We start from the raw sequence: 18,656 nt of genomic DNA, 5'->3' as shown, positions 1-18,656 counted from the left end.
AGTAATCCCAGAACATAATTAATGAATGATGTTGAAGTCATACACATAGGAATACATTTGCATTTACATTGTGAATACCTAAGAAATGAAAGCGTAAGCTAAGAGAGACTTCGACTGTACAGAAAAGGTGACAGGTGATGATAAAGGGTGATCAGCTCAGCTCATGCATGTAAAGGACCAAGACAAGTGTCATTCAATATCACTAAACAAATTTTGTTATACCCTTTTCCATCTTCCACCTATCTATGTATATACAGTCCCTCCCTCCGCCTCCACACCCACCTTCCTTCTCTTTCACTACCCATACTTACATTCTCTAAAAACCTATGATAGAAGAATCCCATCTTATCTTTTGTTTCTTATCTCTGTGAGTCCCTGTTTGTTTCTTACCCGCCTTTCAGGCTCACCCATATCTTCTTCTTCTTCAACAAGTGTTCTTTTCCCCTTTCAGTAACGCACAATCTTTAATTAAATGCTCTCCACAATTCTCTCACCTTTATAATAATTCACTTGTTTGTCTACGCTTGTATTTTTATATTAGTGAGAAGTTCTTGTTCTTACATTGTTTGTAATGTTTTCATGTTTTTTGTGTTTTCCCCTTTGATGGGTAGCTTTTGTTGTTGTTGTGCTTTTCAGTGAATTCTACGATTTTTATTGTCTGTCGGAAATGGCCTCTGTTCTTAGGTTTAGGAAACTATGCTATGTAGAGTCAGCGGTTAAGTGTACTTCAGTGGGGTATGAATCTTTTGAGATTGATGAAAAACTCGACAAGAAGGAAGAGGATGTCCTTTCTGCTAACAACTTTGCCTTGGAAATCAACAAGAAGAGAAAACAACCTAAGAGGCAACCAAAAGAATGGAGGTGCTTAGATTCTTGCTGTTGGATTATTGGTTACCTTTGCACCACTTGGTGGCTCCTTTTGTTCTTCTACCACTGCTTTCCGGTTACATTGCTTCGGGTTCCTGAATTACCAGGCCCCGGAGTGAGGCTTAAGCGTGAAGGCTTGACGGCCCTTCACCCTGTCGTTTTAGTCCCTGGCATTGTCACCGGTGGCCTAGAGCTTTGGGAAGGCAGGCCTTGTGCCGATGGTCTGTTTCGTAAACGCCTTTGGGGTGGTGGTAGCTTCACTCAGATCTTCAAAAGGTACTTAAAAAAAATACTACTAACAGTTTCATCATTTGCTCATTTAATGACTTTCTTGAGATTGAAATTGATTGATGTTTAGGCCTTTGTGTTTGTTGGAGCACTTATCTTTGCACTATGAAACTGGCCTTGACCCACAAGGAATCCGAGTTCGTGCCGTTCCGGGGCTGGTTGGAGCCGACTATTTTGCTCCTGGATATTTCGTGTGGGCTGTTCTCATTGAAAATTTGGCGAAAATCGGCTATGAGGGCAAGAATTTGCATATGGCTGCTTATGATTGGAGGCTATCTTTCCAGAATACAGAGGTATAAATATAACGGCTAACCCTCTGCTTCTTGCATTGTGTTATTTTCATGTCCATCTCAACAAAACACTGCTCCTTTAGGCTTAGCAGTTGGCAGAAATAAGAATTTGGATGAAAACAACCCCTTAATTATAAGATATTAAATCGAGCGATTACTAATAAATGTATTTTTTATTGGGGAAAAGCAGATTCGGGACCATGCTCTTACTAGGCTGAAAAGTAAAATTGAGCTAATGTATATAAGCAATGGGTATAAGAAAGTGGTAGCGGTGCCCCATTCCATGGGGGTCATCTATTTTCTTCACTTCCTTAAATGGGTTGAAACACCTCCTCCTATGGGGGGCGGTGGTGGTCCAGGTTGGTGTGCCAAGCACATCAAGGCCGTCATGAACATTGGCCCTGCGTTTCTCGGTGTTCCAAAGGCTGTTAGTAATTTGTTCTCTGCTGAGGGCAAAGATGTTTCTTACATCAGGTTAGCTTTTCCATCTCTTCCTTGTAGTAGTAGTTGAGTGGATGAAACATAGTTTACTTGATGTTTTGTGCATGAAACATATACCATATTTGTTGTAGAGCTATGGCTCCGGGAGTTTTCGATTCCGAGATTTTGGGCCTTCAAACATTTGAACGTGTTATGCGGATGGCTCGGACATGGGACTCCATCGTGTCATTGCTGCCTAAAGGTGGAGAGGTCATTTGGGGAAACATGGACCGGTCTCCTGAAGAAGGTCATGTTTGTGACTTCTCCAAGAAAAGTCATTCTAAGACCTCTCTAACCACTAATAATGTCAACAACAGTGACGTTAAGAGAGGCTTCCTAGTCAAAGATCTTGCTAACTATGGAAGAATAATCTCTTTCGGCAAGCCAGCCTCAATTTTACATTCCTCAAAGCTTCCCACTTCTGATTCAAAGGTATTATATTTAACCTTTATCTCTTTTGAAATGTACCCAGGAAAATATAGAAGAAAAGCCGCTTCCGTAGTGGCAATCAATAATTATGTTTCATTATTAGGTATTTTCGCGAACGAGTACTTCCGAAAATTTCAATAACTTTTCGTGTGGAGAGGCATGGACTGAATATGATGAGATGAGCAGGCAAAGCATCCAAAATGTTGCAGCAGATAAAGCTTACACAACTACAACTCTTCTTGATCTGCTTCGGTTTGTGGCACCGAAAATGATGAGACGAGCCGAAGCTCATTTTTCACATGGAATAGCTGAAAATCTTGATGACCCTAAATACAACCATTACAAATACTGGTCTAATCCACTTGAAACGAAGTAAGTACACATAATTACACTTGAGTTGTATGTATATGTAATGGATATATAGATTCTAAGCACATTGCTTTTCAGATTATCTGATGCTCCGGACATGGAGATATATTGCATGTATGGTGTCGGAATTCCGACTGAACGATCATACGTGTACAAGCTATCACCTAACAGTAGGTGCAAAAGCATTCCATACCAGATTGATAACTCAGTCCACGGAGAAGATGGTAGCTGCTTGAAAGGTGGAGTCTATTTTGCAGACGGGGACGAGAGTGTACCGGTTCTAAGTGCCGGCTTCATGTGTGCGAAAGGTTGGAGAGGACGAACCCGGTTCAATCCATCTGGTATTGCCACATACATCAGGGAGTACCGGCACAAGCCGCCAACTAGTCTGATGGAAGGGAGGGGGATCGAGAGTGGGTCACACGTCGACATCATGGGAAATTTCGCTCTGATCGAAGACATAATGCGTGTTGCATCTGGTGCCACCGGGGACGAGATAGGAGGCGATCAGATTCACTCCGACATCATAAAGATGTCGGAAAGAATTAACCTTGGGCTATGATGAGAGTAAGAAAAAATGAGGAGTGCCTAACAAGTAGTAACCAACAAAATGGAGTAAAACTAACATGGGGAAATAAAGGATGAGCTGAAAAAGGCAACCCAGAAAGGGTGGGTTGATGAGGTAGAGAAATTCATAACGTATGGTGGTGACTTTGAGAGAAAGGTGCATAAAATGGGGTATTCAATTTTCTTGTAATGTTGTAATTTTCCGACTTTTTTCCCCTGTAATCAAATAATAAATATTCTACTTAGCATTGGGCATTGATTTTCTTTCTAATGATTTAAGAGGAGAATCATCTTGAGAGATGCCTAATTCAGCAGCTCTTGTGAAAATGGAGGAGCTTTAGACTTCCTTGTCATCTATTGGAGTTGGATTTATTATATTAAATTATAAATTAATAAAATATTATATTATATTATTTTTTATTCATATAATTAATTGATCATATTAATCATAATAATAAGACATATGTTTAATGATTTATTATATAATAATAAAATTACCAATTCTATTAATTAAATTTATTTTGTTTTTAAATAAAATATAATAAAAAATGAAGTTGAATAAAGAATAATGTTTTTCCTTGTTGGAAACTTTGATGCCAGTGGAAGGACTGGAGCTTGAAGCTCCAGTGAAAATGTAGACGATCAGTGCAGTGCAGTTGATGTGATTAAACACGCTGAACTGAAGCAATCCAAATGCTTCAAAATGGTGCGTTTGCACTAAAAAGGTGCTTAATTGCACTGGACTGGAGCTCCAGTTGAATCCAAATGTTTACTCAACAGTCAATGATATCAGTAATATTGCGCACAAAGAATCTTATGTAACAAAAGTTATCAAACTTTAAGGCTTAATTTTAAAAAATATTATTTAATTATTTAAATATTTTTATTTAAGTAATTAAACTATTTAAAAAATTTTATTTAAGTTATTAGGGTATTAAACTTTTTTTTTCTTTTTTTTAAAAAAAAGTCTGATTAGAGAGTTTCAAGCGACGATTCGACGGTTGATACGGTAGATCAATACCAATCAATGAGGAGAAGAGCATACCTTAGATCAAAGTTCATATGACGGTCAATCTTGAAGATCGAAGAAGAAAACTGTTTGGATTTTAGTTTACAAATTCGTAATATCCAAAGTTGTTTCATGAAAAAAAAAATTGAACTATAAAAGAGAAGGGAAATAAGAGTTTTTAATTGGTGCAGACAGTGAGAACATGGAAAGTCATACAGTAGCTATTTTAACAGCTAGATAACTTAAATGAAAACATCCTAATAATTTAGTGACCATTTTGTAACTTTTTTGAAATTAAGTAATTAAAACATAAACTTACTAATAGATTAATGATTTTGAATGTAGTTTCCTCCAAATTTTATTATAAAAATGAAATGTGGTTTTGATAAAGTTGAGTTTGTGAAAATTATGGTGTTTGAATTCTATGATTCCTATTATGTATATATTTTTAGATTTCTCAAAATATGAAAAAGAAAACATAAATACTCTTAAAATAATATTTGTTATTTTGTAAAATGAACAAGTTTTTGGTAATTTTACAATCAAATTAGAACCTAGTTAACAAGTAACATCAACTCAATCTATAAAAAATTGACATAAAAATTAAACGTGGTTTTGGTTGAAATGGTAGAGTTGGAAGGAAGAATTTAAGGATTTGGGTTCAAATATCATCATGTGTATGTATATTTTTTTTAATTTGTATGTAAAAAAAATAAAAGTACTCTCAAAATTATATTTATTGCTTTATTAAAATGTTGAGCTTTTGATAATTTCATAACTTAGCTGGGATTCGATTGCAGGAGACAAATTCAATCAAAAACTTTTAAATAATAGTGTAGATTGTGGGTAAAAAACAAAATTAAATAACAAATTTGATATAAATACTTTAATGATAAAATACAAATGTTAAAAATTATAATTGTTTCACCTAAAATCTTATTATTTTCATAAAATATATAAATAACAAAAATAATATATAATTTATTTTGTAAATTAAAGATATTTTTATTATTATGGGTTAATCATACCCAATATAGTATTTATAGAGTAGCCAGTCAAAATTATATTTATTGCTTTATTAAAATGTTGAGCTTTTGATAATTTCATAACTTAGCTGGGATTCGATTGCAGGAGACAAATTCAATCAAAAACTTTTAAATAATAGTGTAGATTGTGGGTAAAAAACAAAATTAAATAACAAATTTGATATAAATACTTTAATGATAAAATACAAATGTTAAAAATTATAATTGTTTCACCTAAAATCTTATTATTTTCATAAAATATATAAATAACAAAAATAATATATAATTTATTTTGTAAATTAAAGATATTTTTATTATTATGGGTTAATCATACCCAATATAGTATTTATAGAGTAGCCAGTTAAATGGATATAAAATGGAGATGCAGGGGATCGAACCCTGTACCTCTCGCATGCAAAGCGAGCGCTCTACCATTTGAGCTACATCCCCGTGTTGCCTCAGTTTGGGCAGGATTTTTAGTTTTATATAACTAAACTTATAGGCAAAAGAATCCAGTTGACAACCCAGATTTAACGAAAGTGTTGCACATGTAACAGGTTGGGAATTTAAACCTTACTAATATTTTTAATTTAATCTTGATGTTCATGTTACAATCTATTTTGTACCGGAAAAATGAAAACCCAATTGAGTTAAAAAGATGGAAGAAGCAAGAAACCACTATAATCTATGATTGCCTCTTAACATACTTAAACTGTTTGAAGGGAAAGATGAGCATTGTGAATATGGGTGGAGGCCATTTTCTGCAATTCCTGCAAACCCCCTAATAGGAAGGGTTTGGGTATAAATAGTTTTGTATGTAAGAAAGGGTGTCCAATCTCTTTTATCTGTCGAACCATGGTTGAAATTTACAGTATGTGAAAGTGATTGGGGAAGTGGTAGTAAATGAGAGGGCACGCAATACAAAATATATAAAAGAAACCAAAGGGTGAGTGAGTGAGTGAAGATCTTGTTTGTAATGTAAATGCAAGGTCCCATTATTTTTGTTGACCTTTGTTCTGAAATTGGGCAAAAACAGATGGAAAAAAAAAGGGTGTAGCAGAAGTTAGGACAGCCTAAAGTGAAAGCTCATCAAGACACGCCACTAGGGTTTAGTTAGTTGGAACTAATGCCCATTTAACTATGCAATTTCTCCCTTTCACTACCACCACATCCCAATTTTATAACCCATACTTTACTAGCTAAAGAAACCATTAATTTAATTGGTTAATCGTATTTATTACAACATTTTGATTGAGTTATCAAAATACCAACATCAAATAAGTCTTTCATTAACCTCATCATTGGTTAAGAAATTAAATACTAACTCAAATTTGACGTGAAATATAACTTAATTAAATTTTACATGTGTATATAGCTACATCACATATTACTTGGATACGAAGTGTTATAGAAAAAGCCCTCCTATATTTCAATAACATTGTTTGCTTTGTAACACGTTAGATCTAAGTTATCTATGAAATATATATATGTTAAAAATATGGTCTACGTACCGTGTCAAATTCAAGATAAAATTTAACACCTAAACTAGCGATTAGACTGATAAAAAGACTTGATTGATATAATACTGACACTTTGAAGATTCAATTAGAACATTTTAAAATTTAGAAACCATTCTAAAAAATTTTAAAATAATTTTAAATCATAATTTAAGGATGTCTATTGTAATTAATTATTTTTTAGATTACCTCCAAATACGAAAAAAAAAACTTAAAAACTTTTAATATACTTTTATCCTAACACTCAACTTCTCTTCTTCTAATTTTGGGCATGATTACCTAAAAAAAATTGGCTTCCGGTGCAACATCTATCGTCAAATATACATTCCAGACTGGCTTTACCCATATTTCCCAAAGAAACTTTTTATACAGCAACATCAATGGCAGCTTACATTGAACATGAATCATCTCAGTAAGTCCTGACTCAAATTACCCCAAGACTTGCACATGTTAATCACACCTATAATACAAAAAATTAATTAAATATTTGGGATTTGGAATTATAGCAACTGAACGGACTTTTTTAATAGAAATTTCAATCATGAAATACTTCATCAACAAACTGTATATATACAGAACTTCATACCAATTCATATACATAGTTGCCATTTCCAACCTCTTCTCATTTTTCAATCACTTCTCTTAAGTGCATCCAACAGACACAAGAAAATGAAGTTTTCAAGCAATTTCATAGTTGTATTTGTGCTCTTTGCATTTGTGCTCACAATGGCTAATGGACAACCCCTTGTTCCTGCCATGTTCATATTCGGGGACTCGGTTGTTGATGTAGGAAACAACAATAACCTCTACACTATCATAAAAGCAGACTTCCCTCCTTATGGGAGGGATTTTTTGAATCACAAACCAACCGGGAGATTCTGTAATGGAAAATTAGCCTCGGACTTCACTGGTTCTTAATCCGATAAAACCCTTTTCAACACCATCTTGAATTTGCTTGTTCATTTTTATATTGTTTCATCTTACAATTTGGTTTTGTTTTGTTAGCTGAGAACATTGGCTTCACTGATTACCCACCAGCTTATCTTAGCAAAAAGGCCAAAGGAAATAACCTGTTAATTGGAGCCAATTTTGCATCAGCTTCTTCTGGTTATTATGAGACTACGGCAAAGTTATATGTAAGCAAAAAAGTAAAAAGAAAACAAAAGATTTAGCATTATTTGTACTTAAGGATTTTGATACGTGTTGTTTGTTTTTGCAGCATACACTGTCATTGAGTAAGCAATTGGAGAACTACAAGCAGTATCAAAATAAATTGGTGGCCATTGTAGGGAAATCCAATGCTTCTTCAATAATATCGGATGGAATCTACCTTATCAGTTCTGGGAGCAGTGATTTTCTTCAAAACTATTACATTAATCCTCTTTTATACAAGTCCTATACACCTGATCAATTCTCGGATGTTCTCATTGAATCATATGCTAACTTCATTCAGGTTTCTCTCTGTTACGTCCAAAAATCTTCAAAACATAGAAATCTAAAATAATCTAACCCTAAAGAAAGACTCCCATTGTTGCACATATGTTTAAAAGCACAATGAATTCAGAGATGACTAAATCAAGCCCTCAAAAAGCTCAAAATAAGGGGTCTTCAAACATGTGATTACAACTTGGTTAAAGTTGAAAAGTTGTGTGACAGAATTTGTACAAGCTCGGAGCAAGGAAAATTGGAGTGACGACATTGCCACCGTTGGGATGCTTACCAGCAGCCATAACAGTTTTCGGGTCAGATAGCAACGAGTGTGTGGCTAAGTTAAATACGGAAGCAGTTTCATTCAACAACAAGCTCAATGCAACATCTCAAAGGTTACAGACAAAGCTCCCCAACCTTAAATTGGTGGTCTTTGACATCTACCAATCTCTCTATAATCTTGTCACTAAACCTGCTGACAACGGTACATCATCATTTCTTTAGTATTTATAGAAACTAATAGTTCAATTTGCAGGCAAGGCACTGATAGTTGAAGCAATGTTTGAACAGGTTTTGCAGAAGCAAGAAAAGCTTGTTGTGGAACCGGATTGTTGGAAACATCAATATTGTGCAATCCCAAATCCATTGGGACATGCGCAAATGCATCTGAATATGTTTTCTGGGATGGATTCCACCCATCAGAAGCTGCAAACAAGATTTTAGCAGATGATCTGTTGAGCAGTGGAATTTCTCTTATTTCCTAAGGCCCAAAAAGGAAAACAATACTCGCTTATGTCATAATGAATTTGGTTGTACTCTTTGTTTCCATGTTGTGATTTTCATTTCTATTTATCACTTGAATTATGAATGGAAAAAGAACTGGTTCTGCTTAGAACCTGTGATTTTCCATTTGTTTCACAAGTATCTGTAATGACCCAATCCAGATATACAATAAAAAAAATTATATCTTCTTCCTTTTATTGGCCAATTATGACACTCAATTATTAGGCTTTCTTATTCGCAACTATTAATTGTAGGAATATATTTAGGTTTAATAGATATTTACCTCATAAAGCATCTCTTAATTGGATGATGAATTATGTCCAAAGCTTCAAAAGATAAGAAAGGATCCCATTAAAGTTTCTATTCACCTCTATATGAGCAAGTTGAATGAATGATTCATGGACTTGTATGTTCAGTAATGTTGCCCCAAGAAAGATTATTCAGAAGTACCAGATCTGCAACATGAAATTATCAAATGCATGTTTGGTAACATGCCGTATCCAAGCTTGCAAAACCAAAGGAAAGAGCAAGCAGCAATAACAATGTGCTAAATCAGGCTTGTGTCCAGGCATAACTAACTGATTACGAAATTTACACTGATAAATAAAATTGTAGCTAAACTTTTACTTGAGCATGATAACTCAGGATACCAAAATTTTGCAAAATTATGACAAAATCTAGGGCCATCGTTTGGAACATTGCTAGAAGTAACAATTACAGATAGGATGAGGAGCTTACATGTTGTGTCCATGACAGATATCCAACAATCTACCAATTTTTTCATTAGTTGCGTAATCCTCCATCATATCCTTCTCACAAAAATCCTTTAAAGCATTCCACTTGTTCAATATGCTGGTTATCCTTCTAAGCTGTTTCAAAGGTCAGGGGAAACACAGATATTGCAAGAGTAGAAATATAATATATGAGTGCAATAAATTGGCAGTTCTCTAATATATCTTCGCTTAACTATTGGCAATGTCAAATGAAAGTCAAACCAAAAGGATACAGCAAGAATTCGGGCATCTGATTTTCTGCCAGAGGTGGCCAAGCTCTCATTTTCCTTTTTCTCATCAAATTGGTGATCAAAAAGATCATCTTCTATCACATCAGATTTGCTCAATAGAATAAACACATATTGGCGTAGATTAGAAGCACTCATCTCATCTTCTCGCACTCGAACTAGGAACCTTGCAATAACATTCCATAGTGCACATCGTGCTTCAGAATCATCTGAAGTAAATGGGAAAATATCAAACAGTCCCTGCAAGAAAGGCAAATCTGGGTAGCCCTGAGGTGTCAATACTCGTAAAATTTGATAACAGTCCAGATTTATGCAAAAACTCATAACGCAGAGAGAAGTTGTATAGATAGAAAATATAAACAATATACCTTGTGATATGCTTGAAGCTAGATCAGGAACATCAGACAGAATATTTGCAATTAAAAGTCCAGCAGTCACACAGGAGGTAGAGACCTGAAAAATAAACATTAACAGCGAGCATTATCATCCAAGACTGTTTAATGTGTAGAACTCCAGCCAACAAATGATGTTTATTACATGATCCCAATCTTTTACCGGGAAGAAAGACAAATATTCCTTAAACATGGAAAAGGTAAGAATGTCAAAGTCAATAATAAGGAAGAATTCACCTAATGCAGGCTTTCTATCACAATTTATTTCATGATGCCAAAGCAAAGTAGCCTTTATTGTATTTAGTGGAAATGAATACGAAAGGAGTATAGATTCTAATTTCAACATGCAATTCAAGTAAAGGAATCTCCAAGCACTCAGAAACAGAGAATGAACAAGACAACCAATAATTGACAAACTCAAGAGTCTATAACATATATCAGTTTTTACAGTAACGAAAGAGTTGCAAATTACCTCAACTTTATCAGGAAATTTGATCAAGTCACAGACTAGTTGGAAAATTTCTTTATTTGAGCAGATTTCCTGAGAACATACATCTATAACACAGAGGGCTTCAAGTGCACGAAGAATAACATCAAGAACAGGGTACCTGATATTGGATGTAAATCAAACATCAAGGCGTTTAGCATTCCGTTATCTAACAGAAAAAAGACAGTTTTTTATTCAATATAACCATTATCATCAGAAGAAGAACTTATTGGTTATCCCATTTTAATTCACACAAGCATTTGTAGCTGTCAAGCATGAAAGTATGCTACCAGGTACCAGCTAAATCCAGATCCAATGTTTACATTCATGGACAGTTTATATAGCATAATAAAGCCACAAGCAGACTGCAGACCAGAATTTCAAGCAAAAGGAAGAATGATTTCCACGGCTTTATCACATTACTGAAAGAAAGAAGACTCCAAGCACAGAATATAACTTTTGTGAATCTCAGCCATGTTGTAACTGTGTTTGTTTATACAGTTGTGTATAACACAACTACTAGCCAGAACAGCATAGACATGTCTTTGACTGTGAGTGTGTTAAAATTGCTCTTTGATGAGGCTTCTGTCAAAGTGGAACCCGAACCAGTGCAAAATGAGCTTGTTGGAAAGCAGATGCTCATCAAATCAGTTTCCCCAAAATTTTTCAATTGGATAAGGTGTGTAATTTTAAAAGGTTCAAACATAAAAGCATGTGGGACAAGAGAAATAAGCTTGTTAACAGTCCAGAACTCATTTCATTTCAAACTAAACTTTCAACTCTTTCGATGCAGATAAGATAGAATAGTACCTTTCAGGTATTCTGTCATTTGTAAGTTTGCTCATCTCAAAAGTTAAAAGATTAACCAGTACGCTTGCTAAACCAAGTTTCATCAAAGGCGAGAGAAGAATATGCTCAACTTCCTTCTGACTTTCTATCATGGACAATAGAAGTCCAACACTCTGTTAGAAAAACTTTCTTTAGATTCCATCACAAAAAATACAGGAATTTACAAAGAAAAAAGTAACAAAATTCCAAAATGACATATGAACTTGAATTAGTATATGCTTAGCAAACTTAACCCTCTTCATTTTCAAACATAAGAGCATTATTCATGACTCTATTAGGTACTAACTTAAGCACCACGCAGTAATAGAATCCAAAATATCCAAAAATTCAATGGTCTCTTGAACATACAGGAAACCCAACAATTCTCTATCAAATTTGTACTTAACATCCTCAGATAATCACCCTTTACTAAATAAAAACTATAAAATGTATAGATCGGTCACTCATGGTTGCTACAGCAAAGAATTTTTCAATTCTAAGATCATTTTTTTGAAACCAGCCTATACCGTTAATGGTATGAATATGACCCTGTGCATGTACAAGTTAGAAAGATTTACTGGAATTTTACAGAAGAAATGAATAGTAGATGTTGGTATAACCTTTTCAATAAGCTGTGGATTTAACGTGTTTTCCATGACCCATAAAATGCGGCTTAAAATGTGTTCAAACTGCAATGCTTCTGCCCATTTTATGCATTCACCACCTTGAAGACCAGAACTTAACAGCCTGTCACAGAGTATGATCTATAAGAGTGGTGCAGAACCAAAACAGTTAGAGCTAAATACATGCATGTAACTATGATAGGCAACTGAAGAACATATTACATGATGTCACTGTTGTCAGAACAGATTTCCTTTGCCCCTTTTCCCTGCCCCTAAATGCGCCCCTAAATTCATTGGTTCATGTGTTATTTTCTTAGAACATAAAAGTTGTTCAATTTCTCTTACAAAAAGCCATGGTGGTTCTCTCTTGTGCTAGTATTCTTCTCTTTGGCGCGAAAATCCTCCAATCACCGGACTTTTCCCTCAGTAATCTATCCAAATCCATATGTTTCTTTATTGGTTCTTTCTGGTCTATGAAGTCGTAAATTGAATTCATGCAATTTATAAACTGATGAATTAATTTTGAGTTTTCGGATTTTAATTTTAGTGGTCTTGATGACTTATTCTTAGAATAATCTTCTTCAAGTGGTTTAGCAACTGAAGTAGCAATTTTTTAATAAAAATTATAGATATGGTAAAAACTTATAGATTACTTTCGCTTCAATAAAATATCTCCCATATTTGCATCTGAAAAAAATGCAAAGAAGAAATGAAGTTTGATAGAAAAAAGAAGCTTTTAGGTTGAACACAAAAGATGAAACCACCACTATTGTACATAAGGGAAACTGAATAACTTTTGTGTTTTAAGGAAAAAATTAACATTTGGACCAATGAAATTTAGGGGGCACACTTAGGGGCAGAGGAAATCTGTTCCTGTTGTCAAGGCATGCACCTAGGGGTTGGGCCTTAGTGCCAGACAACATAAGTGCCTCAAACCCTTTTGAGATAGGTGAATTTGATCGTGCACACAACTAGGTTGTATTCTTTTTTAGACAATAGATATAAAAAATTTAATTCAATAAAAATTCTCCTTGGTTTCTTTTTTTTTTTTAACTTTTTTCATTAGTTGTACCTTTACTAGTAGAAATAGATAAAATCAGACTCTTAATCCTCAATATGTGTACTCATCAACAAATATGGGCCATAAGGAAATCATGTATATTGGCCAACAAATGAAAATTAAAGTTTTTGCATGTTCTGTGGATAAACTACACCAATATTTAGAGTTTATTATAATAACTATATATTTTAAACTTATTTTACATGTATACACAAACACATTCACATATTGTGCCTTACTTCAATCAGGCAAATGCTTTTTCCACATCTTGCAAGCAATATCCAGATTCTAGTGCCTAGAGTGTGCCTTACGACCTTGACAACACTGCTTGCAGGATGCGGTACTTTCATTTCAGAACAAAGAGCAAATGTTCTCATCCCCTTCTCTAGGCATCTAATATGCTAATTACTTGCAGAGTAAAATGACAAAAGAAAAAAGGAAATTCCAATAGGTTGAAGACTAGATTTTAATGTCTTCCAAGAAAATTGTTGTGACTATGCATATGGTTAAATAAAACAACGAGTATCATAACAATCGTGTTAGAATAACCATGGCCTAAAAGAACCATAAAGAAGATCAACATAGAGATCAGGACAGCATAGCAAACAAAATAACAATATTTAGAGTGAAAAAGAAAAGGGAGAAATTATAATGTTCGGTTATAAGCAAGTAAACATAAAACATAATATATGATTAACTCTAAATTACCGGAAAGCTTCACATAGACATTGGGTGTCATCTAAAAACAACTGATCTACTATCACAGCAATTAGTCCGTTTGAAGAGACTATATGCTTCAAGGGAACTTCATGGCAAGCTAAATTTCCCATAATTCCGAGACAAATCTCCTGAGACAAAGAAAGGACATAAAAACTCTCATGCGTGATGCATCAAAGTCCCTAAGAACCACCTAGTGACCAACTAAATAATCAAGATAGGAAATTAAAACAGGGGAAAATTTGTAACCTACAGTTACACGAACGGATTGGGTAACCATAAGGTTTGCTAAAAGAACTTCAAGTACAAAATTTTGCACCTGCATAGATATAATTGAGTGAGCCCAGGGCATACAATACAACAAGTAAAACTAGAAACTCTTGAATTACAATCAAACAACAGTACATTCCCCTATTATTTTTAATAAATCGTTTGTTCCTAATCTATGATTTTCAGCACCTAAATAGCTAAAGAAGTGGGTGACAGAGACCAACAGTATATAGAACAACCATCTATCTTCTTTATATTTCAGTTTTATATACCTAATCTCCAGTAATCTTTAACACTTAAACAAATTGTACTATTATTTTCACTTAAAATGCCATAAAGACAAGGAGCAAGTTCAAGTACCATGAGCTCAGCATGAGTTTGGTTTGCAGCAAGATCCCACAGAACACAACCACACTCCTCCCAGACCTCTTCCCCAGCTGATAAACGAGCATTTTCCTCCTTATGCGAATCTTCATCACCTTCCCCTCGAAAATGAGATTTAGTAGGATCATCAACAATACCCATGCTTTTACAACTATCATTTGATGAATTTACAACTTCATTATTACAATTTGATCCCCGAATTTCAGTATTATCAACGTTCTTTGGTTCAACTGGAAGAAGTTTCCTTATCAATGAAATTACATAACTCGGATCAACAGTTGTGGAAATATCAAATAACTACATCAAAAGAAAGAAGGAAAAAAAGAGTCGTTAACAAAATAAATTCAAAATTGCAGGCATATTTTCAAAACTAAATTAAAAAAAGCAAATTTAAGCTAATTCAAAGTTAACTAAAACCCTAACTTGTAGAATCTTAGATTGGAGAACACAAAAACGATGAGCAAAGAGAAAACATGGCTTAGGTGTTGATTAGCAACCTCATCGGGCGGTGCGGAAGGGTGATGCGAAGAGACAAAACGGTCTTCTTCCAGTTGCTCTCCTTCTTCTTCTTCTCTTGTAGGAGTTGATTCCGATGCCGCCATTTGTTGGGTTCCTTAGAGAAACCACAAATATTTACAGTTTTTTTTTTAATAGACAAATGTTTACGGTATTTGTTTCCCTCTCTTTTGTCATTTATTGGTTATTGAAGTCTCCCCCCTTTTTGTGAAAAAATAGACTGCATTTTATATTCTTAAACCCGTAATTTTTCATTCTTTTCTAATTATGCCCTGTTTTATACATTTTGCTCAATTTCACCCCTTATTTTGCAAGCAATTTTTATGGTTACAACCACGCCTCACTCTGAATTGATTAATTGTTTATATCAAATTACATATTAAAAATAAGAAGGTTAAAATATGCTCTATGATTGTGTTTAAAAAAATTAATATTTTCTGGTGCTTTGGATGATTTACTTAAAATTTTTCGATTATTTAACCAATTTTCCTAAAATCATTTTCTAAATGTTGTTATTAGTGAAACAAGTACAATATAAATATATTTATTACAAAATATTATAGTAGCATTCTCTTTTAACAATTGAAATTTATTTTATAGTAAGATAATATTTTATAATAATAAAAATCATATATAAACATAATAAAGAATATCTAATTTGATAATATTTTATAATAATAATAATAAATATCATATATAAATTTAATAATAAACAAAGCATAATTAAAATTTCATTTAAATTGCATATACATGCTAGTTTCTTTTATCTCGGGCGGCGCACGAGTTAATTATATGTATAATTTTTTTAGAACATCAAATATTTGTAATATTAAATATATTGTTGTAAATCATTTGATAAAATGAATGTTCATAACCCCAAATTCCATCCTATTGTAACCCCTAAAGAATGAATGTTCATAACCCTATAAATTTACTATGTTGTAACCCCTAAATCATTTATAGGGTACCTTAAATATTGGTCTTAATGCCTTGTAACTTATAGTTCTTAAAGCCCTATAAATAGAGGGCATGTACAAGATTATATACATCTTAAAATGAGAATTTAATCATCTTTTATTCCTTTGTCTTTTGTTCTTTCTTAATATTTGTATTCTTTTTAGTTTTATAATATATATATATTATATTCTTCAATATTGTGAAATTAAATTGCTAAGATTAATTAATTTTATTCTTACTTTAAATATTTGTGTTATGTGATGTAAGATAAATGACAATTTTATTTAGGAAATTTTTTGAACTAAAATTTTATTAGTAGAATATATTTTAAAATTTAAATTTAAACACACATAATGAGCCTAGGAGTGATATGTAGTTGGAAAAAGAAAAAAAAGAAAACTAGAAATTTAGCAATGTTATTTTAAAAAAATTACTAAAGAATAATTTAAAAAGTGGTGTTGAAATAAAGTATTTTAGTGTTGAAATTATGAACTTATTAAAAATATTATTATTTATGTTATTCAAATAATAATAACAGTTTGTTATATGCTAGAGCACCTCGGTTCGAATCCGAGTGGCGGCATAGTATCTTCTAAAAGAGATAGAATAAGTCTTATAATGAAAATGAATTTCATTCTTGATTTCCATCCAATAAAATCTAGAAACCCAGCCTTTTTTCATATTTTTATGATTTTTTCAACTTTAGAGCATATATTAACTCATATACCTTTTTCAGTTGTTTTAAACTTTCAATTGTAATCACAATTCATTTTTTAACCTTATTCTTATTAGTAGATGAAGTCGTAAGACTATATGATTCATCACAAAAGGGCATGATAGTAACCTTTTTTTGTACAACAGGATTATAAGTCACTCGTTGGATTTATTCAGGACATTTCCCATTAAGTGATTTATATGAATCATTAATTTTTCTTTCATGGGGTTTCTCCTTTATTCATATGGTTTCCTATTTAAAATTTAAAAAGCGTAAAAATAATTTAAGTGCAATAACTGCACCAAATATTATTTTTACCCAAAGCTTTGCCACTTCGGGTCTTTTGAAAAAAATGCCTCAATCCGCAATATTAGCACCTGCTCTCCAATCCCAGTGATTAATGATGCAAGTAAGTATGATGGTACATATAAAATTTATATGTATTTAAATTGATTTTGTTTTAAAACTTGGGCGAAGCCCCCGTAAAACACAGAGATATCCTTTTAAAAATTTATTACTTTTTTGAAAATATAAAACACCTAGCTTGTAATTTCAAATCGCATAAGCCCTAAAAAGAAAAGCAAAAATATAGAAGTCCTTAATAGCAAATTTGCCTTTTACTTTTCAATATATAATGCTAAATTATTTATTTCAAAAAAAAAAGGTAAATGATTTTCCTTGAATGTACGATCAGTTGTGTATTTTAGGAGGAAAATACATAATTGCATAACTTGATGATTAGGAGAATGATTTGACAAAAAAAAAATCAAATTTAGAAGAAAACGTATGATGAAGATTTAGTAATACATTCAACCAACAAAAAAAATTAAAAGGTGTTTTGAATCAAATGCGTTTTTTTGCGCATGTTATGGTTAACTTAAATGTGGTTTGGTTATAGTGTAAAATATATGAAATACATATCAGTTTTATAATAAATAGTAGTATGTGTTTGCTTTCGATATTATATGCAGGTTAAGCATGCTTACTTTCTTTCATTTTTTCCAACAACAATAACAGTCATATGTTTCATAATTAAATGAAAACCACTTGACGTAAATATAGGGTATCTACTAGAATATAGGATACGAGAGTGAATAGTGAATAGTGATATAGTAAAGTTGGAAGTGAAGATAATCATGACTTAAATAAATATTAGTATTTATTTAATTAAAATATTCATATTTTATACTATAAAATATTTATAAATTGTAATATATATTATTAAAATATTAATATAAATATTTTTCAATAATATTTTAAGAATATTATTTAAATTTTAAAATTATTATTGTTAAAATCTATCATTAAAACAAAATTGCAATATTAAATATTTATTAAAATAATAGTTTTTTCAATTTTATTAATAATTTATTATATTATTAAATATAAATAATTAAATTTTATCAAAAATATAAATAATTAAATATGCATTTTTAATAATATCAAATATTATAATAATTTATATTAATATTTCAGTATTTTAAAAATTAAAATAAAAATTATTAATAATATAATAATATTAAATTTTATTCAAGTTAATTTTTATATAAAAATAATATTATTAATAAAATAGTTCTTTTCCGAAAAATTACTTACACTTTTCAAAAAGTGCAAGTCAATTTACAGGAAAATGA

The 18,656-nt window shown here is 32.3% G+C and overlaps 3 protein-coding genes and 1 non-coding gene across 8 annotated transcripts; 2 read left to right on the top strand and 2 right to left on the bottom strand.

The window, feature by feature from the left end:
* Positions 1-246: 246 nt before the first annotated feature.
* Positions 247-3,535, top strand: LOC107953304 (putative phospholipid:diacylglycerol acyltransferase 2). Its single transcript, XM_016888560.2, has 6 exons — positions 247-1,143; positions 1,226-1,448; positions 1,636-1,919; positions 2,018-2,357; positions 2,458-2,726; positions 2,802-3,535. Exons 1-6 carry the CDS (start codon positions 668-670, stop codon positions 3,283-3,285), a joined length of 2,076 nt encoding a protein of 691 aa, XP_016744049.2. The 5' UTR covers positions 247-667; the 3' UTR covers positions 3,286-3,535.
* Positions 3,536-5,701: 2,166 nt separating this feature from the next.
* On the bottom strand, positions 5,702-5,774 carry TRNAA-UGC (transfer RNA alanine (anticodon UGC)). The gene has a single exon. It is a non-coding gene; the product is annotated as a tRNA-Ala (tRNA).
* A 1,658-nt stretch (positions 5,775-7,432) lies between these two features.
* Positions 7,433-9,072, top strand: LOC107953307 (GDSL esterase/lipase At5g22810). Its single transcript, XM_016888562.2, has 5 exons — positions 7,433-7,751; positions 7,847-7,977; positions 8,061-8,294; positions 8,498-8,753; positions 8,840-9,072. The coding sequence occupies exons 1-5, from the start codon at positions 7,511-7,513 to the stop codon at positions 9,031-9,033; spliced, it is 1,056 nt and encodes a 351-aa protein (XP_016744051.2). The 5' UTR covers positions 7,433-7,510; the 3' UTR covers positions 9,034-9,072.
* Positions 8,608-15,503, bottom strand: LOC107953305 (protein SAAL1). 5 transcript variants are annotated; one of them, XR_001699175.2, is made up of 12 exons: positions 15,332-15,503; positions 14,811-15,131; positions 14,434-14,499; positions 14,172-14,311; positions 12,401-12,527; positions 11,763-11,914; positions 10,938-11,073; positions 10,442-10,526; positions 10,059-10,330; positions 9,791-9,921; positions 9,336-9,507; positions 8,608-8,974 (listed from the first exon to the last, which is right to left on the bottom strand). XR_001699175.2 is itself a non-coding variant. In XM_016888561.2 (11 exons), the coding sequence occupies exons 1-11, from the start codon at positions 15,434-15,436 to the stop codon at positions 9,489-9,491; spliced, it is 1,554 nt and encodes a 517-aa protein (XP_016744050.2). In that variant the 5' UTR covers positions 15,437-15,503; the 3' UTR covers positions 8,608-9,488. The 5 variants fall into 5 exon arrangements, 1 of the variants encoding a protein (XP_016744050.2); XR_001699176.2 differs by having other exon boundaries at positions 8,608-8,741; XR_005930472.1 differs by having other exon boundaries at positions 9,421-9,507.
* Between the last annotated feature and the right edge of the window lie 3,153 nt (positions 15,504-18,656).

Source organism: Gossypium hirsutum, chromosome A07, assembly GCF_007990345.1.
Source record: "Gossypium hirsutum isolate 1008001.06 chromosome A07, Gossypium_hirsutum_v2.1, whole genome shotgun sequence".
Lineage (NCBI taxonomy): Eukaryota > Viridiplantae > Streptophyta > Magnoliopsida > Malvales > Malvaceae > Gossypium > Gossypium hirsutum.
The sequence above is the reverse complement of the archived record's forward strand: the minus strand, read 5'-3'. Positions and strand labels throughout refer to the sequence as shown.

Coding starts and splice junctions, on each gene's coding strand:
- LOC107953304 (XM_016888560.2), top strand. CDS start 668: ATGGCCTCTGTTCTTAGGTTTAGGAAACTATGCTATGTAGAGTCAGCG. Junction 1,144..1,225: donor TTCACTCAGATCTTCAAAAG/GTACTTAAAAAA, acceptor ATTGATGTTTAG/GCCTTTGTGTTTGTTGGAGC. Junction 2,358..2,457: donor TTCCCACTTCTGATTCAAAG/GTATTATATTTA, acceptor TTTCATTATTAG/GTATTTTCGCGAACGAGTAC.
- LOC107953305 (XM_016888561.2), bottom strand. CDS start 15,436: ATGGCGGCATCGGAATCAACTCCTACAAGAGAAGAAGAAGAAGGAGAG. Junction 15,132..15,331: donor CTTCCGCACCGCCCGATGAG/GTTGCTAATCAA, acceptor CTTTTGATGTAG/TTATTTGATATTTCCACAAC. Junction 11,074..11,762: donor AATGACAGAATACCTGAAAG/GTACTATTCTAT, acceptor ATCCAATATCAG/GTACCCTGTTCTTGATGTTA.
- LOC107953307 (XM_016888562.2), top strand. CDS start 7,511: ATGAAGTTTTCAAGCAATTTCATAGTTGTATTTGTGCTCTTTGCATTT. Junction 7,978..8,060: donor AGACTACGGCAAAGTTATAT/GTAAGCAAAAAA, acceptor TTGTTTTTGCAG/CATACACTGTCATTGAGTAA. Junction 8,754..8,839: donor CACTAAACCTGCTGACAACG/GTACATCATCAT, acceptor ATGTTTGAACAG/GTTTTGCAGAAGCAAGAAAA.